Source organism: Struthio camelus, chromosome 1 (genome assembly GCF_040807025.1).
Source record: "Struthio camelus isolate bStrCam1 chromosome 1, bStrCam1.hap1, whole genome shotgun sequence".
In the NCBI taxonomy this organism is placed as follows: Eukaryota; Metazoa; Chordata; class Aves; order Struthioniformes; family Struthionidae; genus Struthio; species Struthio camelus.
The window spans coordinates 158143948-158171265 of NC_090942.1; the positions used below are offsets into that span (position 1 = coordinate 158143948).

At 39.8% G+C, this 27318-nt stretch overlaps 2 protein-coding genes across 14 annotated transcripts in view; both read right to left on the minus strand.

The window, feature by feature from the left end:
* Positions 1-207: 207 nt before the first annotated feature.
* TEX29 (testis expressed 29) lies at positions 208-20820 on the minus strand. Of its 3 annotated transcripts, XM_068931224.1 has the most exons (8): positions 20796-20815; positions 15927-16054; positions 13237-13460; positions 7791-7901; positions 5145-5214; positions 4240-4314; positions 2325-2415; positions 286-476 (listed from the first exon to the last, which is right to left on the minus strand). In XM_068931224.1, the coding sequence occupies exons 3-8, from the start codon at positions 13409-13411 to the stop codon at positions 462-464; spliced, it is 537 nt and encodes a 178-aa protein (XP_068787325.1). In that variant the 5' UTR covers positions 13412-13460; positions 15927-16054; positions 20796-20815; the 3' UTR covers positions 286-461. The 3 variants fall into 3 exon arrangements, with proteins under 3 accessions (XP_068787326.1, XP_068787325.1, XP_068787327.1); XM_068931225.1 differs by lacking the exon at positions 4240-4314 and having other exon boundaries at positions 208-476; positions 20796-20820; XM_068931226.1 differs by lacking the exons at positions 4240-4314; positions 15927-16054; positions 20796-20815 and having other exon boundaries at positions 13237-13647.
* Positions 20821-21754: 934 nt separating this feature from the next.
* Positions 21755-27318, minus strand: part of ARHGEF7 (Rho guanine nucleotide exchange factor 7) — a 132562-nt gene continuing 126998 nt past the window's right edge. For all 11 annotated transcript variants that reach the window (XM_068927242.1, XM_068927224.1, XM_068927274.1 and 8 more), the window contains 2 exons: positions 27233-27287; positions 21755-24691 (listed from right to left, as the gene is read on the minus strand). In XM_068927242.1, the coding sequence (XP_068783343.1) occupies positions 24569-24691; positions 27233-27287 (178 nt within the window). In that variant the 3' untranslated portion in view covers positions 21755-24568. The remainder of the gene's footprint in view (positions 24692-27232; positions 27288-27318) is intronic.

The window sequence follows — 27318 nt, forward strand, 5'->3', positions numbered from 1 at the left end:
ACTTGAGGAGAAACTTCTTGACTGTGAGGGTGATGGAGCACTGGAACAGGTTGCTCAGAGAGGTCCCGGAGTCTCCTTCTCTGGAGATATTCAAAACCCACCTGGACGCGATCCTGGGCAATATGCTCTAGGTGACCCTGCTTGAGCAGGGAGGTTGGACTAGTTGATCTCCAGAGGTCCCTTCCAACCTCAACCATTCTGTGATATCCCAGAGAATTCTGTTTAATAGGGCAATTTTAAAGTGATGACCAATACCTTACAGACGAATGGCTTTTATGACTGAATAAGGTAAAAACAGAATATTTTTAATGAATTGTATTGATGTAAAGAATATTTTAGTAGCTATGCAGATGGCTTTCATTGTAACAGTAGAAGGAGATTCAAAATGCTGGAGTAAGCAGTTTTGTACTATCTGAAGATTCACACTTGCATAATCAGTGGATCCGTTTTCTTCTTCTGCTCTATATTTTCACTTTCTGCAAAAAAAGAGCCATAAGAGCATCACTATTAACCTTTACTTCTAATCTTTTTGTATGTGAGTAAGCCAAAGTGGACTGCCTTCAGGCAAGATCTCTGTCAAAGACCGATTGCACCTGACCCTCCACCCGCTAGAGTTAAAGGCCAAAGTTGTCTCCATGTCCAGATGAGAGGCAGGGCAGCAGTTACGTCTTCTACCATCAAAACCTGGAAATGAGAGCTGGGAATTTTGTGCCCACCTCCTGCAGTCTTGCAGGGACGTGTGGGACTGCCCTTGCTCTGGGTGATCTTTGAAGTCACTCATAGCTTAGATAAACATGAACAACTTTAGCCTATTACAAATCGCATGAATAGCATCAAGGCAAGCCACAGCATTGCTACGCTACCAGTGAACAATAGCAAGCCTCTAAGACAGGGAGGTTTAGGGTCGTATTCAGTATGAGACTCAGTCACCTGAATTTAGGTATTGACGTGAGCCAGGTGCCTAAGCTCCCATTGCAGTTAATGGAGAGATACAGCTTGGTTCATTTCCTTAAACATGGGTATCTAGTATCATTTGAGATGAGCTGGGTTTCCTCCAGCAGGGCAAAGATTTCCCACAGATCTTATTAGACATATGTATGAGGCTAACAGATATCTTAATGCCATAGGGCATCAGATTTGGCAAGATGTGTTTGCACTTAGGCAACTGGATCAAGTTCCAGTCATCAGCAGCGTAACTGGAGCCCAGAGCAAGGTTCAGCTCGCCCACTAAGGAAGAGATCAAAGGGCTGGGCGGCTCTCTAGCCTCCACAGACCATATTGACTTGCTATCAGGAGAGCTAAGACACCTAGCACACACAAAGATACCCACATTTAGGTTTCTTAATTGCAGCTGAATCAGGGCAGGGTTCAGTTGCTTAAACAAGGATCCTGTCAGGCCCATTCAAAATGGCATAAATCATCCGCAGACCTTGTAGGATTTCTGCCAGCCTGATGTGGACACTTGGAGTACCCTAGGTGCCTACAGTCTCACTAGGTGCCTATTTGTGAGCAACTGAACCTACAGCTCTGCAATTTCACTCCAGCTTTGGAAGAACTAAAGAGAAGCCAGAGCAGCTATGACTTGCAAGTAGTCAGGTCTGTTGCAGCAAAGGAAGGTTCGGGGCAGAAGTGTCAGACAAACTTGAGTCATTTGCATGCAAAGGGTTAAATTACGGAAAGATGGTCGTGCTGATCTGACACAGAAAGGTTACCACTGTCTGCACTCAATCATGCCTTTCCCCTACTCTCTTCCTCCCATGCCAGCCACAAGGTCCCAGCCCTCTTCTCTCTCTCTTCCTCCTAACGTCCACTCTAGCATTTCCTCAGACCCAAGAGCCACTTTTACTTAATCTCAAAAACACTATTATTTTTCCTAGATTAGTTTTGTGCTCCTCCAAATAAGGAGCAATGGCTGGAGGGTGAACGATGAAGCTGGGATCAAAGACAACACACAGGATAAATGATATTTTACCCTCTTAGCAATTTCAAGCTGTTAGACAAGCTCAGATTATCCCACGTAACTTCATCCAACCATACAGATCAATTTTCTGTGCTGGTATTTTGTTTACTTCCAGACCAGTCAACACTTGCATGCCTCAGGGAAAGTGATCTTAAGCGATCACCTAAAGTGATCTTCTTAGAGGAACATTCCTTGTTAGATTTTGTTTCTCCCCTGCCATCTACTTTAAACTCTCCTGTTCATTAAGTTTATATTAAAATCAGCACTTCTTTCAGGTTAGTCAAGGTATGCTTAGTGTAGTAAAACATGACCATTCTTTCTGAGCCAGTAAAGCTAATATGTATTCCCTCTTGGTTCTCCTTACAGTTTCATTAGAATTGCAGACATCAAGACTTGATTCTGATCCGTTTTTCAGTTGTCTTGCAGTGTCCTTTCTGCTCTTCTCTGCAACACAGCTAAATTAAATAAATTATAGCCAATTTAATTATTCTAATATTTTTAAAATAATTCTCATTTCTTAAGCACGCTGTAGATAAACCCCGGTAAAAAGTGAGACCAAGGTTCATCCCCTCTCTGAGGCATCTAAGTGACTTAAATTAGGCAACCGTGTTACCTTCATTAGGAATACAAACCACCTAAGCTCCTTTATAGTTCATTGGAGGTTTCCCTTTCTTGACTGATATTCTATTCATTCGATGTCCATGAACATAGCCCAAGATAAGTCATTAATTTTACCGCCGTGAACAAGGGACAGCTGGTAGAAAATGTGTTTGTACAGGTCTTTCAGATGAACAATGGCAGATGATGTCACCAGCTAAGACTGGTAATATTTATTTTCTAATTATTTTGCAGGATAGGAAGATTCACGTATTTTGTTATCTAGCTCCGCTAGGACACTCTCGTGTTCAGAAGATTTGAATCTCTATTTCTACCCACTTTTAACGGGAAACTATCATTGCAGAAAAATAACCTATATTTTACAATTCATTTTGTACTTGCTATACTTAAGTGCTTACTGTCTACTTGCCATCCCTGGAAAGTTGGCCTTACCACCTATATACCACTGTAACATGTACATGTCCATGACTAGGATTTAGTTTTACTGGAAATGAAAAAAAAGTCACACGGTGAACACCACAGGCTTGGCTGTTCTCAAGTTTTTGACCTTATTTAGTCATATCTCAGGTAGAGTTAATTAATCTCAGGTAAGGTTGTACAGCAGGACTTCACCAGGTACAACGCTTGAAGGACAGTGAAGAAAGCTTCTGGAAGGTTCTAACTCTAAAGTCAACTGAATCTTGAAACTTTAGCACTGTGGATAATATCTAAGCCCCCTGCTGTGCCCAGATGGTGTCCTGATACAGTGAAAATGGGGACCTCCTCCAAACATCTAACTACGGGTGTAAATTAGAAGTTGCTCTTCTGCAGTGTTATGCACCCTGTTAGTGTAAGACTCCTATTCTTATTTTATACAGTAACAAAAAGCTCTGAGAATTGAATTGAGGGGAGTTAATGTCAACTTGGTGCTAGAGCAACGAATTATGCAACAGCCATTTAACCATAGCTAATTATACAAGTCAAATCATGCGAGTCGTATGTTTTGATGCCAGGAAAGCTGTTGGTAACATGAAAAGCATGGAATTTCTTTCTAAAAAGAAATAAAATTAAGCTCTTTACTATATACCCAAAGAGCAATACATGCCTAGGTAACTGAAGCTGGCCAGCAGACTCTCAGAGTTTTAGGTCTGGTGTTATACAAATATAAGATCTTGATGCAGGCTTCCATGAACTGACATTCACCCTCCATGCATTACAGCTCTTCTCCCACTCTTTCCATCTAGGTGATTGGGTGTGTCACATCATGAGAAAACCTTAATCCCCGCAAACATTCCTGAGATTTTCATAGATGTCTCCCTGTTAGGTAATTTATACAGGGAAAATTGTAGTAAAGAGAAATGAAGTCGCTTGTTTAAGGTTACCAGCAAGGTTGGGTTACAGCCTAAACCTCCATCCCTGCTACCGAGGCCCTGGATGATTACTCTTTTCCATCCATAGAGGTTGATCTGCTAAGTAAACAGACATGTCACTCCTCGCTAGAAATATGCACACCTACTGAACTGAATCAAAATCTCACTACACGGATGTCATCAGAAATACTAGAGATATCTGGTTAAATCTCTTCTCTGGACTTTTCTTCCTCTGGCCAGAATACACATTCTCCCCATTAGGGCTTCATTTCCCAAATCATACCTCCACCTTTGTAGGACAACTGACCTCACCTCCTCCTTCTGAGTGAAACGCAGTGCATGACGTACCTCACACGACAGTAACTCACCAACTGACCCTGCAGCCACCTGCTGAAGGGGGAAGCAAAGAAATCGGCCATCCTCCCCACTGGGTGCTCTGCGCTGCAGTGCCCTTCAGGGCTGCTCCCTGGGCTCTCAGCAATAGGTTTTGAGGGATGCAAAATTGCCATGGTACCCAAGAGGACAATAATAGGAGAGCTACCTGTACTATTTCAACTGAGGACAATTTAGCTTGCTGGAAAAAGATTGATCTGTTTGCCTATACATACACCGGGAGAAACACATCTGTAAATGGCTATAACGCCTGTCCGCAACCACTTAAAGCCAGGACAGTTCTCAGACAGGTGCCGTTCCTTAGGCTTTGTATATTTCTTAAGACTCAAGTATTTATATGTAGCCGCTCAGCTCACCGTCTTTATCATGTCTGTTCTAAGACCTTTGGTTCACTTTTCAAGGCTTTTATGGTAACCAATAAAAAGTGATCTAATACAGGTCTCCTTAATGCCAGTGCTGTTCTAGACACAGCGAAGTATATGGCACTTTTCTCAGTTCTTCTCTTCAGTAGGATAGAGTTATAATCAGCCTGTCATTGTTTTTCCACAGCTGAAAGGACTTAGTCACATCAGATCACCATCCAAGCTTTCAGAGCAGGGTGTTCAGAATAGCTTTGTTGTGGCTCTCCATGTAGATAATTCTCATTTCCTACATTCATTTTGTATCCCCCCAGGCAGATAGCACAGAGGTGCCCAGGAAAAAAAAAAAAAATCCAATATCTGTGAAAGCCCCCATAAATTTGAAATCAAGTTATAGATGTTATTAATTCGATTTTTGCCAAAGCCAATAGAATTAAATTGTCTTTATAGAGTAAAAGTACTCACCTGTAGAACTCAAATAAAGTGAAGGATATCAGGACAAGAAATATCAAGACGATGAATACTCTCACATAGGCTGAAAAACAATTGTACTTTGTCATCTACAACTCCTGAGCAGTATTTTTCCTCCTTTAAATAATGATGGAAGCAACCTGCAGATTACATGCAGCCACAGCACAGACAACACACGTTTAATGACATGATTAGTATTAGATATCACAGGAGCAGCTTTTGTCTGCCAATACAGGCCATCTTCTGAAAACTCAGAGACACTCATAGGAGGATACTGTTTGGAAGAGATACGGGTAGCGCAGCCCCTTAGTCTTCCTTAGAGGAAGAGTCCTTTGACTTGAAGGGTCAAAGGTGGAGAGCAGACTCTTCTTCTCAGCCTCACAGAAAGGCTGTGATCTCCTAGATATACGCAGAGAAATCATGCTTTCAGCTCTTGCAAGATTTTTCATTTTTCTTGCAATTTGAGTGATAATTTTACTTTTCAAACCCTTCCTCCCATCATACCTTTTTGGCCTTCCTCATTGAGGTGGAAAGTATGAAAAGTGTACACTAAAAGCTACAAATTCAAATATAAACTGCCCTAAATGTGTCATTATTAGCAGTAGTACTGTTTTCCCAAATACCATGACCCTTAAAACAAACCCAACTTTTAAATTGCTAGAGGTTGACTGCTGGATAACAGTCAGTCACAAAGCCCAACAGGAAACGTTTCATTTACCCCAAAACATGTTTCATTTACCCCAAAGACAATTAAGTACCAAAATACCTGTGTACTAGTATTTGAATAAAATATGAACCACTTAAATGTTCTATATCTACACACACACACGGAGAATTAGCACAGGATTCCTGTCCCTGCTTTACAGATCGATTCTCATCATGACAAGGAAGTTTTAAAGCCTGCGTCCCCCATCAGTAGGTAAATGCCTAGTTGCTGGGCTCTCATGCAGGAAGGGAGCCAAGGCAGCACTGCAGCCACTGCCACCACATGCCCACTGCGTGGATGGCACTCACACAGCTCCGTGAACCCAAGCCAAAACAAGCTGATGTCTTATCATGGAGTCATTTGAAGGAAGCACTCCAAGTTGTTATGTATTTTTATCTGTTTTGGCCAAAATTGTTAACCCAATCCGATTAGGATTTGAAGTTTCCAGCAACCCTGACGAAGCAACACTTTTTTGGCAAATATATGTTTGCATGGAAAGCAATACCCATTTCTCAGTAGGATTTTTCTTTCAGTAACACTCTTACTGAGCCCGAGCTAAAGCTGCCTTGTGCCGGCAGAAGCAATACCATGCATTGTGTCTCTGCTGCATTCGGGACGAAACCACTAGGACTACAGTGAGTAAAGGAAAATAAATGGGGAAATATAAGGAAGGAATTTTTTACACAGCGTGAAATAATCCAATTCTCAGAAAAGAGCACTGAAGCAAACACACATGCATATGTGTGTTTCACAAAGAAAAAAGAATTACACGGAGAAAAAAGAAATGAGGGGCAAGTTGGCAGGGAAGCTTATAATGCAGTAATCTGAAGATGAAAATAAACCATACAGTTCACTCTGCTGTTGCTGGAATTAAAAGCTGTCAAAGCTAAGTCCCTCACCTACATAGTCCTTTAGCCTGAACAGTCATAGGCTGCAACATTTCCCTTTCCTGAGTTTCATTTTATCCTTTTATCCACTCCCATGTAGATACTGTCTTCATTTTAATATAGTTTTCTTTAATCCTTTCTCACCAGGCATTACACCAGTTTTTATTCTTCTTGGTTAGTATTTATTCAAGCTTTTCAGGTTGTTCTGGTTTAATTTTCTCCTGCTCAGTCAGCCCAGCTAAACTTTTTCAGATGAATAACCTTCTCTGGATGTTTTCAATCCTAAGATTTTGAGAGGAGAGCATTCCAAGTGTCATAGAATTGCATAAATACAGATTTAAATACGTATATTCTGCTCACATGCAGAAGGAGTCAAAGCAAAATTGTCCATCTCACCTCTTCTCTTTGAAGTTGCTCATTTGCAAATTTCTCTCCTCTCCTCATGGAAAAAGCATGTTTACACTACATGTTCACAAACCCTCTCTCATAATTTTTCTGAGCATATTATTTCTACCCCCTTACTCATGAAGATCCTGTTCTTTTCTCTCCTGTCTCCTTCTTGTCCTGTGGGTCTATCACAGGAAGCTGAAAACAATCCTCTGAAATGCAAACTAGCTTATGAACATGAATCAGAGCTCTAGATAGAGCCGAAACACCAGTTAATCTCAAAGAGTAACATGCACATGCTCTCCTGAATGTTACTTGCCTTTAGTTATTTTTAATAATTAATTTTAAAATATTTAGTCTGGCTTCTTGCAAATTCTCCTCCCACAGTAACCTCACGATTAAAGAAAGCTCTCTTGGTTCATTTAGTGTCCACAACGTGATATCAGTCACCAGAGGAGGACACAAGGGCGTAAGGGCATTAAAACAACTTCAAACGCAAACAACAGAAAGACTACGGTAGGTTTCTACAGGCGCAGGCCCATACCTTCCTGCCGGAGACAGGAGCACCACAAGCACAGTCAACAAATAGAAATTAACTCCACAGTTAGAAGCAAAAATCTGAGACTTGAACAACTCCATCTTATTCTTCAAAATACTCACATGGCACGGCTTTCCTGTAACAAGTTGGCTTATGGAAGCAGCAGCCTATGGCAGAACACTGTATTCTTGACACGTTCTGGTGACATATTTCATAAAGAGGAAGTTCACAACCTACCAGAAAAGTAAGAAAAACAAAGCAGTTAACATTAGCTTTTCACTTAATTCCTTTGAAAGTAGTTGCATTATCTTCATAATCACTGAAAGTGAAATCTCTAATGCAGATCTGGAATAAATTAAAGTTTGAAGCAAACAAAATAAAGGCAGAATTGGCTATTCAGAACAACAGTCTTCAAGTCATAATATACTTCATGGGAAGCCGCTTGCTGATGTCAGTCTGAGGAGTGTAGCAGAACGCAAGACAGACTGAATGCGATAGACATTTTGAGATTCAATCTGTAACATACAATTATTTCATATATAAATGTATTGTATCTTGAAATTATCCACATCAGAGGATTTTAGGATATCAAGTCTGTGTAAAGGAATACAAAGTTTTACTCCCATTTTGACAGAGAGTAAGGAAGGATAATGAATACATACTACAGGAGAAGATTAAAGAAATGTACCAGTTCTGCAACTGATCACTTTCAATATATTTACTGTAAGTTAAACCTTTTCATCAAGAAGATTTTTTCATAATTTAAAAAAGAATGGAATGCAAAATGATTAATAAAAAATCTGAAATAAAGGGAAAATTATGTGGAGGCACATTAAGACACTGTCTATGACAGAAAAGAACACGCTGAATTCACAGTAGGACATATCCTAGATGCAAAGCTACTGTTAATAGAAACATAAATACCCATAAATTAAAATTAAAAGAGATTTGGGTTTTTTTTCTCCTTCAACAGAAGCCTTTAGGCAGCTGCATCTTTGGAAGTGTCTGTGGTCTAGGACCTTAGACATGAGCTGCATACCTGCTTCCCCTTAATCATTGAGAAGGGTACTTTTATGCTGCAACACACAATATAACTGTTGTAGTGGTACGCATACCATGATGCTGGGTTTGAAGCAAATGAAGGATAAAGGAAGCAGTTGACCGCATAGAGCACCATTTCATTACCTGAGCCAGGACCCATGCGAGCTACACTGCAGCCTTAGAGACCTGCCCAACCTGCCTTTAATCCTGCTGCTTTGAGTAAAGTTTCTTTGGCAGCACCAGCAATTCAAGCCCACTAGGGTCTCTGGTGAGCAACCCCCATCCTTGAAGGTTTTCCAGAGCTGACTGGACAAAGCTCTGAGCAACCTCATCTGAATTTACTACTGACCCTGCTCTGAGCAGGAGCTTAGACTAGAGACCTCCTAAGGTCCCTTCCAGCCTGAATTATTTTATAATGTAGCTAGCCCATACCAAGGTCTATATCGCTTCAGCTAATCCTACACCAGCACTCAGGCTAAAATAATGAGATAGACAAGTTCATTTCTCGGTTCTGCAATCACACCTCTACTTCCAATATAGACGCACAATGTAGACATACATCTGAAATCTGGTAACTGTGGCAAGCCTGAGCAAAGGTTCACTTAACACCTCTAAGAGAGACACGGAAGGAAAAAAGAAAAAGAGACACGGAAGGAAAAAAGAAAAAAAAGGAAAACAACTTCCCTCCCAAAAGGAAGCAGGCAGCCCAGCCTAAAAGTTGGACATATCTGGTCTGGGTCTAATAGCTGTCATTCTCTGAGGCACATCTAGAAAGCTAAGAATAAAAACTTAGGGTTTAAAAGACCAGTCTACTTGATAAGTCTTTCTCATTGCCAGTGGGGAAATTTTCTGAGGTTCCAACAAAATTTAGAAGCTTAAATTTCCTTGAGCAGAAACAGGAGCTGTGGCCTGAAAGGGCTTTTGGTAGGTACCACATACAATCTCTTGCTATCAGCAGCCACCACACCATACTCTTCTTAATACGGACTTCAGGTTTTCTGCCCTGACTGTTCAAATCGGAAGGCTATTCTAAGTCCTAGTTCCAACTCCGAATAGTATTTGGTAATTATTTCCAGCACCATTTGTTGCTCTGTGGCTGTCCTTGATTTATGATAAAAGGGGGAAGTGATTAAGCCCCCTTTTTGGAAAGTGACAGCTGTGGTGACAGAAGCCACCATACAAAGGCAGGGACCTGCAAAGGGCTGAGGTACAGGGAAGGAAGTTTCTGCTCAAAACTAACTGCAAACATGCAGGGGGCTGGATCTGGCATGACACAGGAGTCTGCGTGCTGGTGAAGCGTCTGCAGGCAGACAGAGGGAAATGAAGTAAATGCCAGAGCAACAGGAAGAGGGTGTTGAGATGAAGGATTATTTGGGATGATTTTAGGCAGAGGATTTTATTGCACTCAGTGAGATTAAGAAAAAATTCCTGAGGGTATGTAACTAGGATGGGATCCAAAGAACCCACAGGATCCCAGATCTCAGGGTAACTTCTCAAAGTGCCAACAGATGTGTACATCTGTCAATGCACTGGAACCAGGATTTGCCTAAATATATGAAAACAGCTCTCCAGCTCTCACATAAATATATCACCCCTCCTCACATAACTGTGCTTAAACCTATTGCTAACTATAACGCTGAAATATCCAACCAAGCATCAAGATTCACGAAGCTCAGAGTTGTACGAACAAATAATAAAAGAGTCCCTACCTGCAGAGTTACACATAATTTACTTGGGGAAAAAAAAATAACGAGGATGGAAGAATAAAAGCCTGTGAAAAAACAACCTACATACCAAGATGCCAGAGGAAATCAGAACAAACAGTGCTAACAGAACTGGAAATTTTCAGTACCCTATTTCCACTGTATTTGGCTGGGGAACCTGTCCCACCTGGCACGCTTTTTTGCCGTAACTGCCCATTCAGTCGTTTTACTCAGCTCTGCTGAGCTCTGCCTCACCCGAGACAGGGGCCTTGGGGCCACGTACCACCAGGAGGAGCTCTTCAGCTATTTATACCACAGCCCTGCAGCTCCAGCAGAATTTCATCAGGTGAAAGTCCCATAGCATGCCGCACACTTCAGTCTTTTACCAAATCTCTCTTTTCAGTGAGGGAGTAAAAACCCACAAAAAAACTGCAACACAAATAGAATATGTGATTTTCTTAAGCAACCTTATTAGAGGAAGTCTATTACACAGCAGATGCGATTTTATCAGATTTTGGGGAGGAAGATGGAAAGGCACTTCCCCTGAGCTCAGAGTTTCCTAGTGGCCTCTGTAGATATATTGGGGACACCACTACGGATTCTAGGCAAGTGATGCTGCTCTGCCACCGTTAAGTAAGTTATCTCTGCTCTGTGTATCTACTGCCCCCAACGAAAGCACAGGAAGTCATTGCTGTCAGCAGCTTGTTCTCCATTTCTCAGGGATTCGTATCAGAAGTCATAAGGAGCTTTCTCATTTTACTTTCACTAATCTTTAGGTTGCACCTCCTTCAACATTTCTTTTCTTCCTACCTGCCTCTATACACACCAGCATCCACCCGCACAGTGACAATGGGCCACTGCTCTTGCGCGCTCTGTAATGAAGTGAACGAATTGGTTAGTGATGTTCCCTTTAACTGCATGTGTTTATGGAGCCATTGGTAAATGACATTCATCAATGTTTCAAAGGATGCACACATCCAAGAGCAAATTCACTTCTCTTCAGAGTTCATCCAGCCTCGGTTCTCTCAGGCTTCATTACAACCCCTGGGTTTCATTGCCTGATTTGGACTAAAGGACGTGACTTCAGGATTGGCATAAACGGGAGGAGAGGAACTAACACACCTCCTTAGACACTACACGTACATCATAGCTATGCATAGCTTTTGTCAGGATTGTGCTTGATCCAGACAGATCATCATATTTATGATGCTCTCTTCTGGATCTACCTTTCTTTTTCGGCAAATTTATCTGTACTGAAAAATGTGTTACACATGACTATTCATTAAACTGTACAACCTCCTTACAATATAAGGCCTCATATAACAAACTGTGATAAATTAGCTGGCTAAGCTGTTCTGTAAACTTTATTTCTTCATAGTGTTCCAAAATTTAATAAATTGCACTGGATTTCAGAAGCAGTCAGCTTCACCAGAACTCTTTCCCTATTTTATACTTTTCCGACAAGTACAGCATTGAACTGTATCACTACGCTTCTGAACCTTGTTTATTGATTTAGCGCAGTTTAAAGTAGTGACATGACTCTCTTACGATATATATGGTTTGTGGTGAAGTGCTACAGTATTGACTGCTTACATTTCAGAACTATCTCAAAACAAACATGCTTTCTTGCTATCCCTAAAGACAGGTTGTTTATTCCCCTGTGACCTCACATGGAAGTACATCATTCCCTCTTCATGCTGTATGCAAAACCAAAGCAAATATTTTCATCAGAAACATTTTGCTTTTTATATAACAACTTATGAAACAATAACTTGCTCTGTCAAAGGTGAGTATTCTGAAATAAAGCATGTTGAGTTGTCTTCCAAACCCCGGCAGGAAAAAAGGTTCACAGGAATATCAGCCATTCAGTTCTAGTTATGCTTTAACAAGTTGCCCTCAGCCTCACAACCCCATTTTGGGGGAAAAGAAAGGCAAATAGCCTCTTGTCAGACACACTCACCTCCAGGAAATTGCTATGTTCAGCCTATCAATTTCTGTTCCTCAAGTATCCCCTCCCTTGCTTTTTTCATCAACATAGGTAGTACTTCTAGAGATCAATCCCCCACAAAACATGGGCTAAAGAAGAGATCCAACATCCAGGATTTTTTTTTCTGAGCACCTTAGAGGCATGTTTTGTTAGGCTATTATTAGTCATTTCATAGGTTGTTTACCGATACCTCATGGATCAACAGGATCCTATAAATCAGAAGTTCAACTCTGGTAAGTAGACGAGTCCTTCCAACATCACTCCTGAGTGAAAAATGATGCTTCAGAATAAAATGCCAATCAACAAAAATGGCCTCTCTCACATACATACACCTGTCTCCTGCTCCATAAAAGAGCCCAGATGTGTCATATTATTGTCAGCTGTTTCAGGAGTGATGAACAATTATGTATTTCATTACAAGTCTACACATGAAGTTTTTACTTCTGTTACCGAAGGCAACAGGAATTACGAAATCACATGAGCAGCTCATCTGCTTCCCAGACTGCCCACCAACCTGAACAATTTTTGAACCTCTTGGCAGACTTTAACCACATTTGGCAAAGTGACTGAGTTCTTGATTTTCATATGAGCCAACAGCCAGTTAGATCTGATCTCCTTAAATCAAGATAAAAACAGATGCCACCTCACTATGACTGGTTCAAATCCTGCAAGATATAGCGAAGGCAAAAGGCAGAGCAGCCTCAACATCAGCATGTTTTTGGCTAGAAACCATGCAATGACTTGCTGAGCAGTTTAACATAATATGATGTGCACAGTCACCACTTGCAAAATGCTTGCATACACAGAATAAACTAATTCACTGCTTTCTCTTCTTACCTGCAAACCCGCTCTGCAGAAAGTTTGAAGATCTTCTCATCAAAAAACTAACAAAGGGTTCAGACTTTGCCTTGTTGCCTGACTCCGGAGAGAAGTTCACGTGCACGGCTGGAAGAGCCCAGGCTATAAGGAAACATACTACAAGAAAGTGATCATTCCTGGCAGGTATGGCCATCTTTCTGTTCACAGTACTAAGAACAAAAGTTTCTGGAAAGCCGCAGGTCCTGAAAATGAAGGGTAAAGAGGAGAGGGGCAATCTAATGCAATTCCATATGGAAGAAGCAAAGTCATTCAGGTACAGCTCAGATGAGTAACTTCACGTGTTCAGCAGTGGTTTCCCCGCTGCTCAGAAGCTGCCTCGCTGCGTGCAGCCAGTCCTCTGTGACCTCACACAAAACTCTCTATTTTGTCGCATTCCCCAGCTGTCATTAGGAGCAGAGCCCAAGAAGAACCAACCAGAAAACAGCAAGCTCTCCAACAGGGAATGAGGAGCTCAATGCTGTGTGGATAAAACTCCCCCCGCAAATTTCCACTTCAGATGGGATAATGCTTGGGTAGAATATCTTTGGTCCCTTTTGGCCCTTTCTGTCAAGCATAGCCCATGGGTCAAACCTCTTCCATTTATAAGTTTTGTTTTTTTTTTTTCAAAAAAAGGCTACATGTTTGTTGCTTCAAGTTTTCGAGGTCATGTTCTTCACTGCACACAGTGCACAGGACATGCTACCTTGCCAAAGGATGTCAGCATTTCCCCTATCGGTACAAAGAAAAAAGGCTATTTTCATTGTTTTCCTCACCCCAGAGCTCTGTTCCATGTGGTTTCTCACTGTTTCTTTGTCATGTCCACCCTGCAGAACACCTTTGACACAAGGCTGGCTAATTCATCCCAAAGGATGACTGTTGCTACACAGTGGTTGGATTAGCCTCAAAATATCTTTCCTTTATTTGAATTGCCAAGGAGAACACTTCTGGCACACCCAAAAAGCATCTTGGTCAAATCCGGCTATCGAGATGAATCCAGCCTCACACATCTGTATAGTAATTTAGCTAGAAATAACTTTTCCTCCCGCCATATATCAACGCTTCTCGTGTTACACAGATGCATCTGAGCTCTTTACCCTCAGCCTTGTGGAAAGCATAACAGATTAAGTATTCCATTGTGGATATTGATAAAATCTGCCACTCTTAATGAGCAGGAAGCTGTTCAGAATAGCCAGAGAATGGTATACTACTTTTAATCAAACGATTCCCTAATAGCCACTTCTTATATCGAAATGTTATTTCCATTTGCTTCTTAATAAAACCCAGTTAAGCTGAATTGTTTTAAAGGTGCTTCTCAAACAATTCCAATAAACCACAAGTTGACAAAAATAAAAATAACCGGAATACAGTTTTACGCTGTCAGTCTTCATTGTCTCCAGAATAACAGGCAAACACCAAGATTAACTGTTTCAAGGGACTGAACTGAACTTCCACTAAAGTTCGTGCAATAGCTTTGTGTGCTTCCTATGTCACTTACGGAGCAGTTTTCCCATTCTGCAATCTTCAGCAAGCAAATTATGCAGTGTTGATCTGTGCTTCTACCCATGTACCTCATACATTGGGTCAGTTATAAATGACCCCTACAGCCCTAAAACTATGCACGCAAATATTTCTATACATCAAGCCCTCAGAAGTGAAGCTCTCCATTAAACTGGAAACTAAGTCTACTAAGTGAGAATAATTCTAGTTTCTTTAATCCCATTTCTTTGCTACCATTCCCCAAACAACAACAAAATTAATCTGATTGTTACAGTCACCTAGCCTTTGTTTTCTTTTCCACAAGTAGGAAAAAGGAGTCCGCTCACTTAGAGTTCTTCAGGATGTATTGTGCACGCACACATACCCAGCCACTCAAAACTGAAGAATATTCTTGCCTTGCAACAATTGTAGACAAAGCTTACCTCCAACCCTACCTCTGGTTCTGCAGATGAGATGTAAGTTGGGACATACTTTGTATCCCAGTTGTCTTTGAACTGTCAAATTTCAGAAGAGTGGGAAGCAACAGCACACATCAAAGAACTCCATTTTTGGGCAATGCTTGTTTTGTTTCCTTTCCTCGAGTGGTCTGTCCACCAAGGAATACCAGTAGCCCCTCATCAACACTACTATTGCATGGGAGTCAGGGAATCCTTTACGCTAACACTGACTACGACTGATTTGTAATTAAGCATTGCATCATTGCTGGATGCTTCTCTGTCAGTACAGCTAAGCTCTGTGTGTCCATTCATGCCATCTGCAAAATGGTGAGATTCCTCAACACGACTACCGATGTAGCTGGAAACTCTTGTCATTCTCTGACTGCAAAGGGTCGTTCCACCATAGCTATCTCATTACGCACCATGATCCAAATCATTATCCAATTGGTCAATTCCAGTGCAGAAGCAGCTAAAACTTTTAATCTTTTAGCTTTAGAGGCAGTTGAAAATAAGCTGTAGGGATCAGGCCTACAAATTTCAAGAAAAGAAAGGTTCCCTCGCCAGTCAAAACATACAAGGAAATTTCAGCCTTAGGAATAGGAGTTTCTTGCTAAACTAGTAAATGCCTTGGTTTAAACAAAACCTGGAAAACACTATCAGAAGAAATGATAGCATGTAGTCTTGAAAATAAGGCTATATACGAGGGTTAACTATAAACACACAAATCTCACTTACTTGCTGTAACCAGGATAAACGTCTTCAATGGGTCACGCACAACAGGTTCATGCTTTGCTTGGGAACACAGTTCTTTACAAATGGAAATGATGAGATGAATCCTTTAAGGAGCTTGAGGACAGCTATCTCTGAAAACATTGAGATAGCGTAAAGCATCAGGGATTCAGTAGAAATGATTTAATAGAAACACAGGCTTCTTTATTTCCAGCAAATAGTCCAGCATCACTAAGACTAAGGCCTCTAGTGAAGAGACAGAGGAAATAGACCACCAAGCTGATAAACCCCTTTGTTAAGCCAGAAAAGTCTCTGTCTCAGAACCATTTCTGCTGCTAACAAAGGAATACATGACGAGTACGCAAACTCAAACAAGAGCCTTTCACCGTTTAAGTCACGAAACAAGACTGGAATAGCAGAGGATCCTGGAAATCTTAATTCATGGTTCAGAAAAGAGGATTAGGTCTCTTCACTTACAGATGAAAGAGATCAGTACCGTAACTATGCTGGCCACGCTTCCAGTAGGACCCGTGGAAACAAATGAATCAGGAACAGAGTTAGGGAAAACATTGAACAAAAACCGAGTTACTCAGCAGGAAGTCCAGTGCTTTTTGTTGGTATCTGAAACAGAGGGGTGTTACAGCATTCAGGATGTGAATGTGGCCATCCTCTTGGCCACTCATCAATATGAGAATAATGACTTGCTGTTGACCATTAAACGTGCACTCTGAAACCAGTCTCATGAGCACAAGGGAGCACATCCTACTGCATAATCCAAGCGTCCAGATTCACTGCAGTAGTGGGATGAGCTCCTAACTGTGCTGTGAGACTTCACAAAATTACAATTGACCACGGAGGAGGAAAGCTTTTTTAAATACTAAAGCTACAGTCATCTCAAAGAGCTTCTAGGATTGTACTGGACTGAGGCATTACCGAGGCATTTCTTAGTCAACCTAAAGGATACCACAGGACAAGAACGTGACTGTAGAGAAAAAGAAAGATCCTTTGACAGAAATTTTCCTAAGACTTAGGTAAGGAATGGAGAAAGTATCTTACACTGCCGCTCCCTTTTCAGAGTTTTGAAACATCTTGATGCTCTGGAAAGCCTATTAGGACATGCCTTTTTACTGGTAATGACTGTGAAGGAAAGACACTCAGGTGAGACAGCCAGCATATGCATGGAACCAGGTCTGAATGCTGACAAAGAAATCCTTCTGAAGATCTGGTGCTCCAGTAGGGTTATATCACTCTCCTGAATCCGTGTTTTCAATTGCTTAGCTTCAAGTCCAGGAAGTCATCAAGCTCCCTCTCCACTACTAGGAAAGGGCACAAGTGCTCTCTCCTTTTTCCTGCTCTCCTTCCCAGCATAGCTAAAACAGTTCCATGACTTCAGGCACCAGCAGAAATCTGTCTCTTGCCGAAGTCAATAATAATTAGAAGATGTTGTGGATGGAGCATGCATTGCACTGTCACTATGGTTTTTCAACTGGAGAATCTCAGCAAGAAGAGTTCTTGCAGGTTTATCAAGGAAACTGAAAGACCAGTCCCATAGCAGTGGTTGTTTCTCAATTCTCTGCAATTCTGCCTGCCTTAGTAAGGCCTGAGATTAAATGAGCTAGTGGTCACAGCCAAATTCCTTGCTTATTTTCACCTCACAATAAACCAGATCCTGTGCCACCTCCACATTGTATTCTGTTGAAGGAACCCTTGTGATGTTTAACACACAGATGCTACAACAAGTCACAGATGCCATGGGGGATGTGAAAAATAAACATTAAAAAAGACCATACACGTGCTAAGCCAAATACTGTGTCAACATTTTCACACTACTATCACATTGCAAGCCATAGTCAGTGCCACAGTCCCGTATTACTCTTACAGGACAAACTGTCATTTGACTATATTTCCTGGATCATGAAAAGCAGCTCCCAATTTATACAAAGCTAACTCCAGCCAGCTACAAAAGCATACAAAAGTGTGAATATTAACTGCACAGAATTGCCTCAAATCCAGGGAAACTGTGAGCCATTTCTGACAAAGCAGAAACTAACACAGTCCCCTGCTGGGAAAATACTGCTAAAACATGCTATTTCTGTGTTCTCATCTGCTGTCCACAGCAGACACAGCTATTATAGGCTGTTTGACAGACAAGAGATCTCTAATAAAAATAAGCAATATGTCGGCCAAAAAAATTGTTTGGGGAATCTCACCGCATCTACCTGTAACATTATAGTCTGGGTGCCACATATGGCTTGTCAGACTCCTGAAATTAATATCCAGTAGGTAAAAGTTTTCTCACTGTGTCAGTCTCCACTGCCTTTTAAATGCCAACCTGAGGATAAGACTTGCTCCATACATACAGGAAACTCAGGAGGATACAATGAGATGTGCGCAGGGCTTTATACACCCAAGCTTGTTAGCGCTGCTGCATAAATTAGCAAGCCCGCAGACAGGCCTGCAAGTGCACATGGGGATAGCCAGGCAAATGAGGGGCATGACAAATTCATGTAAAATTAAATACATTAACATCTTGAACACACTCAATTCAGAAAAATTACTCAAGGTAATAAGAGATTCACTTGTGATTGACTTCTGATGAAACAAAGAGTGTAGTCTAGATTATATTTTACATAAGTTAATAATTGACCCACAAATCTTCCTTCAGCCTAAGTTCAACTAATTTGAAGCAAATTGAAATGTTCATGCTTTTTTCCTTTGTCTAATATTTTAATAATTGGTTTTGTTTCTTTTTATATTTTCTAAAATCTTGGGGTTTTTTATTTATTTATTTAGCCCCCAACTGTTTCTTTTAAATATTTAATATTTTTTACAATGGAAATAGAAAATAACATTTCAAACAACAAAGGCTGAGAAAATGAATAGCGTGTACAAGAAAAAAGATTTCCAGATTTGTTTTCTTAATGGCTTGAGTACAGTCTAATCTTCAATACTGCAGTATGCTCTGTTTCTACTGGTCCAGTTTTGACTCTAATAGCCCAATCACTTTCAAGTCAAAATCTCTGTCCATTTCTTTCAAATCAAGAAGATTAAGGAGGCACTCAGATAAGGAACAACCACCTTGGGGGACAAGCACACTTATGACCTCTACCACGCTTACATAAAAGAGCCTGTGCGCATTCGAAAGAGCAAATCACGTGAAGGAACTAATGGGGCCATATGAGGAAGCTTTGGACTGCTAAGATTTTCACCATTTAAATAGCAACAAAATCTAATTGTTCACAGTAACTCATTAAACTGTAGCTCTCATTTCCTTGCAACAACACAAGAATTAGATTTGAGCCCGAACTGTGACTTGAGGGCAGCCACTCAAATTAATAAAACACTCAGAAGGCTAATTTACTTGCAAATCAAGGCTCACATCCCTTTCCAAGATAGTATTGGATCCACATGAGAGGGGAAAAAAAAAAGAAAGAAAGAAAGAAAAAAAAAACCTGTGTGATCTGCGCTTACGCAAATAAAATGATACATTTTTAGTAGTACAGAATATGATACCATCCAATACTTCTAGTACTCTTCAGAGATTGTTTTGGAATTGCAAAAATATAGCAATTGCAAGAAGAGAAACTAAGCCCAACTATTTCAGCATACAGAAGGAGAAAAGAAAACCCTAGTTCAGAATCAGCCCTAAATATTGAAGAAGCACTGAAGAGCACACATTCAGTGAAACATGGCAAGTCAATATCCCTTTTCCAGATTATGAAGCACGCCTCACAGGGCAAATTCAACTCAAATTTCATCTCAGAGTTTCTCTAAATTGCAAATTCCGTATTTCTGGGATCCTTCAACATCAGCACAGTGGATCTTGCAGTATCAAATATGTATATGTTCCACACACACCTCTTCTGACTATTTTAGGCCTCTCACACGCTCCCATAATCAAGAGTTGTTAGATGCTCCCTCCTTTCCACCTCCTGCCCGACAGCCAGCAGAGGAGTCTAAAGCCAGCAGATTCTGCATCTACATTTCAGTGCCTGTTCGGTTTAGTACCTCTGACGCGGTAAGAATTAGATACCACTGGGACAAGCAGCAAGAGCTTTAGAGGCAGAACCTTATACGGAAAACGCTAGTGACTGCAGTCACTTATAGTGAAAAGCATCTCAAGATGCTGTTGTGACTGCTCTTTTCTCAGAAAACCATCACAGCCTGAGCAGAAACAGCTCTCTGCTGTGCTGGTAGCAGGATGCAAACTACATCTCTAATCTGCTGCTTCTACCAGCCCAGCCTGCAGCATCATTAACTTCCTTAACTCCATTCCTAACTGAATCAAGGGTGGCCAGCATGGCCAATTCATTTGCTTTTCATTTCAAGTTTCAAAGCACTTCTGTAGCTCTCCCTACACACCTTCCACATCTCTGATCTACCAATCCTCCCTCTGCTTTTCCTCCACCTCCCCCAGAAATACGGTAGACCTTCCACTGACAGACAACATATTATCTTCCAACTGTCAAAACACATTACACCCTTGCAAAACATTCCCTGTGCTTTTGGGTAGGCACATGGCAAAAATCTGGCAACAATTTTAAAACAGAAACTATTTGCTGAAGCATTAATGAAATGGTAAAAAGGCTTTTCAGAAGCAAGAATAAATTAAACATGAACTTTTACCTACTGACCACAAACTATAGTTTGGAGAGAAATTCAGACAGTAAACAAAAAAAAAAAAAACAATGGTCACTTATGGAGAGCAAGAAATCAGAAACCAATCATCTTAAAAGATACAACGAGGGGAAAAAACATTTTTTTGTTCCCATCAGAACAGCTCCATCTCTCTCATGTCTTCCTCAGTAAACATCCGCCTTCCTAACCCTTTCCATTCCTACCCTACATCCTAACCCTGCAGGCAGAGCAGCTTACCTCAGGCAAATAGTGCTATCACGGCAATGCTGGTAGACGTAACGTTATATATACATCCCGGGGGGGGGGGGGGGGGAGGAATAGCTTTCACAAACTCTAGCAACCCACTCACTTGGTGGAGGTGGGGGCGGGGAAGGGCAGGAAAGGGAACTCTAAAATACTTCTTAAGATCAAAAGTAAATGAGGGCTTCAGATTGTGGAAAAAAGCTGTCTTTGCAATGATGAAGTGAAAGTTAGAAAATAAAAGATTTCTGACAAAAGTTACAAGCAGCTACACTTAAAGTCCTTTGTTCTTTTTAATTATAGGACACTGATAAACTGAACTGGAATGGATGTATTATTTTACATGTCTAAGGCTCAGTTATTAACCTGTTCAAATGCCTTGTCCAAAGGCTGAAGCCATCTTTTCCAACAAATGACTCCCTACGCTTCTCTGTTACCCGTCCTACCATCCCGCATAAAGCTACATTGTGGTTCCTATGACTAAAAGCATCCCTGATTAAGTAGCCATGGTGCAGTAATGTCCCTAGGATGCACTCTTACCACAAATCAGTGGCTTATTCAGGCAGATCACGCACATAGACAAATATTTTACTTCATTTATGCAGTGAATGGATTTTCTAGAGTTTTTTTTCCCTCCCTTTCATGAGCTTCCATCTTTGATCTCCTCCAACTCTTGCATTGTCCCAGCAGGTCCGGTTGCCAAAGAATTTGCAGTAAAAAGTCCTAAGTGCAAGATAGTTAAGAACCTACTTCCTGCCCCTCAAAAGTAACCGATTTTTTGTTTTGTTTTCTACGTGTCAATTTGTTATTGTAAAAGACCACGAGAAGGCCCTTCCAAAATAGTGTATCTACTATTAAATGGTAGAGGTTATTTGTATGAAAGGCAGAAAAATCAACACATTTTCTCTCTTAAGATCATAATCCACACATTAGATTAAATGTAACACTTCACTGGGTAGGGGGAAAAAAATCATGGTTTAATTACAACAATGCAGCATAAACACTTTAGTAGTCGATATCAGGATATTGTGACATCTAAACTAAACTTGAGTTCTCCACAGTTACTGTAAACAGACACCCTATATTCCCTAAATGATTGGCATTAAGAAGGTTTATACAAAGGCAGTCAGTTGTTTAATCTTTAAGATGTCATGACATGGTGAGACAAACAAGCATACATCAATAAGTACAGAGAAATGTTATGCTACATTTTGGACAGTTTAGAACTGAAAGTGCTTCACATCTACAGGATAAGAAATGGCTTCACCTCCTCATCCCTAAACGATGAGAGCAAAGAAATAACCCTTTAATAGGTTAAATAAACAGTGCCCCATTTATCCATGCTTATATAAAGTTCCCAACAATTCAGAAGGTCACGCGGTGAAATTTACAATCTATATACAGTATAACAAATTGTAAAAGAAAAAAAGTTCAGATATTCCTTGGTTCCCAAAAGCCTGAATCTCGCTCTCTGCACTAGAGCTAAGGACAAAAGCTACACAAAGTATTAACTTTTTTTTTTATTTTGTTAAAAAAAAAAAAAAAAAAAAGCTTCATCATCCCAATCCACTTTGACCAAAATCAGTCCCTAAATCCTGGTCATATTTAACAACTGTTTAATCCCAATGTTTAAGGCATGTTCATTAGACATCAGTATAAGGGTACTGTCAGAAGTAAAAATAACCACAGATACTTAAGTGTCAGCAAATTTACACAGCAATGCTACTCTTCACAACATAATGTAAAATAAAATCATGTAATGATGGAAGTTGTTCCTGAGTTAAAATTTGCTAAATACTGCTAAGCTTAATGTTTTCCTTTTTTTTTTTTTTTGTACTTCTTCCTCTGGAATGTCCTTTCACATATGCTCAATGGAAAATTAAAATTCACACTGAAATATAGAAAGTAAAAACATGTTTGCAAAATTCTAATTATACTAGCACTCCCAAATCTAAATTTAGCCAATATGCAATGCATTTGCAGTGTTTAGTATCACTTAGCTTTTAACAACTGTGTTTTCTAAATATGAGGATAATTACATATGTCTGTTCACATTTTTGTGCAACTGCAAACAATAGAAAAAAGATTTTTGTATCAGGAATTACTATGCACTTTTCTCAGCCAAGAACAGCTTTAAAAATACATTTTTCATCAGATATAAACTGCACATGAAAATTGTTATCCTCTTCATCATCCAGGCTCCAACTCCGTAAAGTTTATGATCATTTGCTCAAGTTTAAGCATTAAATTTACCAGTCAAAGGGCACTAGAAAATCAGGACTACCAAAGGTGCGACTTGGTCTGTGCTATGTTTGCACTTTGGGCTATTAACTGCAGAAAAACACCCCAGAAAATTGGACCTTTGGAACTTGATCCAAAGTTTACTGAAATCAATGAAACTTTTACAACGAGCTTTAAGGGATTTAGTACGTTAAGTGCTCCAACTGAAGCTCACCATTTGCACGTAGCGTCTCCTATTTTAAATACAGAAGAGGATTGCAGTAACTGTGCCTACCAGATTAAGCAATAAAGGTTTTCAACGATATTCACTGTATGTATTGTCAAACCTGTCAGAGGTGCAAATTATGAATTTCAATATGATGAACAAAACTTTATGCCCAGATTTGTTTCTGTTTAAATTCTAGTAGAATGGAAACCAGTGATATAGTGAGGAAACAGGATGGGAAAGGAATGACTGACTATGCTTCCAGAGTCTGGTAATTCTAAACAAAAAGAGTATCATATAGTGGTATAAGAACAGAGCTCTGAATGCAGTTTGGCCTAGCCCATGTGTCTTATGCACAAGGGTTAGCTAGAATTTAATTGTTGTGACCATAAAAAAAATAAATAGCAACAATTTATTAACAAAAAATGGATTAGATTGATTTTTTTTTTTTTGCTTTAACAAACTGTATGATCCGTTAAATTATCAGCCGGCTGTATATTTAAGCCCAACAATAGAAAATGCAGTACATAAACACCTAAAAATCACAGTCATAAAAAGCAGGCAAGTACATCAGTCTTTTGGTGGCCAAAGCACAGCAAATTAGTCTGCCAAATAAGTGGAAACAGATGTGAATCACAGGCATTTGTTTCGTTAAAAATTATTTCTATTGTCAAAAAACAATTTTCTGTATTTTGATTTAATACTGTTTTTAAAGAATTGTAAACTCTTTAAAAATGTATGCACAAGCATAAATAAAAGGATTTAAATATAGTGGTCAAAAGGAAAAACAGCTTCTTAAATTTGCTTGTGTGATCAACAGGTAATTTGGAACAAAAACATAATTATCCACAAAGAACTCTGACCTTCCGTAAGTGAGACAGTACTGCCATCATTTCTAACACTTGTGACCATTATAACAACAGGAGAAGAAAATAACATATCAGCCCTGATACATCAATCACATATGCATTCAAAATTACAGATATTTACAAGAAAAATATATATTTAATTAAAAAGCCACTGAAAAACATGGACTTTTAGTCAGGTGCTGCACTTTCTGCAAAATGAGGTAATTTAGATGCAAACAAATTAAGTTTAGTAGAGTTCAGGATCCATGGTCTCCAAACTTAAAGTATAGATTGCTTCAGTGAATGGCTTGGCTGTTTCTATACGTTCAGAGCAAGAAAAAAAATCCCTAGATCCAGTTAAATCCTGTTTTGTAGTGCTCTTGATGCAACACTGACTAATGTCAGAAGGCTTCCCAGCTCAGTTTTACAACTGGTCTTTCAATAGAAAGAAAAAGAAAAAAGAAAAAAAAAATTAGTTATAAGTTGGTTTCATCCCAAGATGGGTCATTCATGTTCTTTAGAACTTTTCTAACAAGCTTCTCCAAGTCCTTGCGAGCTCTCTGTTCTTCTTCCAATGATTTCTTCATCTTTTTATTATCCTGTTTAATAGAGATAGAAATATTAGTGGGTTTTTTTCCCAACAAACACATCTCTTCCAACGAAATGTACACCATCAACCATAAATTCCAAAGGCTCTTCTCAGTAGGATTGTTATTAGCTGTTCAAAAGCAAAGCAGCTATTCTGCCTTCAATTAAAATTTCACAAGTTACACGTTTCCAAACCGAAATTGAGGTATTTCCTATTCATACTTGGGGGTATAAATATAACGCAAGTGCTAACAACAGATGGCCAATAATTTTGAATTCCTTCGCTCAAAGCTGATCAAGGAACAGTAGAATATATTTGGTGTTAATGAGAAGGGAAAAGGAACAATAATAGTAGAATAAATATCCCTGTAAGAGCCTCCTGTGATTATAACTAGTTTCACAATCTCAGAAAAGCTTCTTAAAGCTTAATGCAAATTAACTTGCTTAATTAGGAAAGCAAATAGTTGAAAGGAGCACCTTCAAAACCATTATGTTCTCTGAAAAGTGTTTTGTGACTAAGTCTTAAGCCAGACAGGCAACTATTGACAATCCAAGAAGAGTCTGAATTTAAAGAAACACCACTACCGTGCACATGTATTAATGAATGAGTCAGGTCTCAGTATTTTGCACCACGCACTGAAATACCAGTAGGGGAAGTGACCAGAAGGCAAGACAACAAATATTAAGACCTCAAGACCAAGGGTCTCCTGGTGTTTAATACACAGATCTGCAATCCAGGGGCTGCACTGGACTCCCATCAGCGCTCTCAGAAATTTCTAGAAACAGGAAGGGATCAACAGCTCCCTCCTCCTTACCTCCCTTATCTCCCCAAGTCCGTTGAGAAACTGAGACATTTCAATTTTTTCTTGTAGGTACACCTTTTCTTTAACTTTCCTTCTGTTCTCCCCTCTTCCACCCTTTAGGATTGTACTATTACAACGTAATCCCTGTGGAAGAGTAGTTATACATAACTGATGGAAGCTGCTAAGGGACCCAGTTCTCGTGTAACTGTCACCAGCCAGTGGTCTAGGACTGACACCAACCACCATGTACTCCCAGATGGCTTTTATCTATGAAGCCTCAGGTCACTTCAGACATTCACATCTTGGAGATTCTCTCTGCCATTTGGAGAAGTGGCAACATCACAGCAAAGGACCAGCAAATGCTTCTAAGCTAAGATCCCAAATATACAAGAAAACGAAGTCAGGATTTAATAGCTCTTGGTTTTGGAAGCTACGAGATTCTGAAGAGATTGTCTTTTTGGAGAGGAACAAGGGAAGAAAGCTGTTACTTGAAGTTCAGGAAAAGGTGACATTTTGTTCAGGGTCGCACACAGATCTGCAGGAGCACTTTTATCCTTTATAGTGAAGCAGCCAGGCCACCGAAAGGCTAACAGGTTATCAGTGTGGCCCATATTAAGCAAACTAGATTTTTAAAAAGACTGTCCAGTTCCCACCAAACCTGGGACACACATGCTTTATAGGCAGAACCAACTAAAAATTAAATTTTCAGTATGTCAACTGCCCTATCTCAAGAATCATGCACTGCATCTTTGAAAATATTGGGCACACTTTGAATTAAAGAGGAGCAAAGAATCTGGATTCATGTTTACAGCCCCAAAAGTGAATTAACTTGAGTATAAATCCATTTTATATTAACATAGGAGATTTTATCAGACTTCTTGAGTAATATATCAGTTAAGATCACTTAGCACATCTTCACATTGGAGAGTGAAGACAGTTCAAGGCCTTTTTGCCTATACAGTAAGCAATGAGCATGTGCAGCAGCATAAACAAGCATTCAACCGGCTGTGCACTGACAAGAAGGGATATTTTTAAACAACTAAAAAATGGATAACTAAAACATGCTTAAAACATCAGCTGCATCTTCCATACCAGCTACGCAGGTGACATCTTGTGCAATTCCCTCAACTGACAGATCAGCCACCTAAGCTAACCTGTAGCCCTCATTTTCAAAAGGCCACATGATAAGTACTGAATAGGACTCTCTTGTCTCCTGAAATGAGAGGTTTTAAGAATTGAGTCATAAGAGGTGCTTAGATTACTGAAAGATTGTAAATAAATAAATAAATAAATAAAGGCTTAAACAGAGACATACATTTATGCTACTAAAATTAAACATTCAAAGAGTAAATACTATTCCACAGTCTCTATACGCTTATTTTGCTGCCGACACAGCAGAACTGAATTTATTTAATGCTTTGAACACTTCACAAGTTGTAACATTCAAAAATAAATCAAACAAAGCTTAGGAAATCACCTCAGAGACAGGATACTAACACACTTTCTTTTTCTTTTTTTTTTTTTTTAAACAGGTTGGCACTCCGAGGACAGATGACAATCACCGAAGAGTGCTCTCTGCCCAAACTGGCGAGTTTTACTTTGCAAAGCAAATCTCAGGGTCTTGACTTTAGTCCAAGATTTAAAGTCATCCCTGTCAAACTGTATCAACTTAAAAGCTACATATATTTTTATAATGAGATTTCCAACTTTCCATTCTCTATATTGGTATACATACAGCAAGTTACCAACCTGTCTTAATTCTTGTACTTCATCCTTTAATGCATATACCGTGTCAACAAGGCTTCTAAAATAAAAAGAACATCTGTTATAATAGT

Excerpts from the sequence above, each read along its gene's own strand:
- TEX29 (XM_068931224.1), bottom strand. The coding sequence starts at position 13,411 with ATGGCCATACCTGCCAGGAATGATCACTTTCTTGTAGTATGTTTCCTT. Across the intron at positions 5,215-7,790 it reads TTACAGGAAAGCCGTGCCAT|CCTATGTGAGAGTATTCATC; the intron begins GTGAGTATTTTG and ends ATTGTTTTTCAG. Across the intron at positions 2,416-4,239 it reads GTTTCACTCAGAAGGAGGAG|CTGTGTTGCAGAGAAGAGCA; the intron begins GTGAGGTCAGTT and ends TATTTAATTTAG.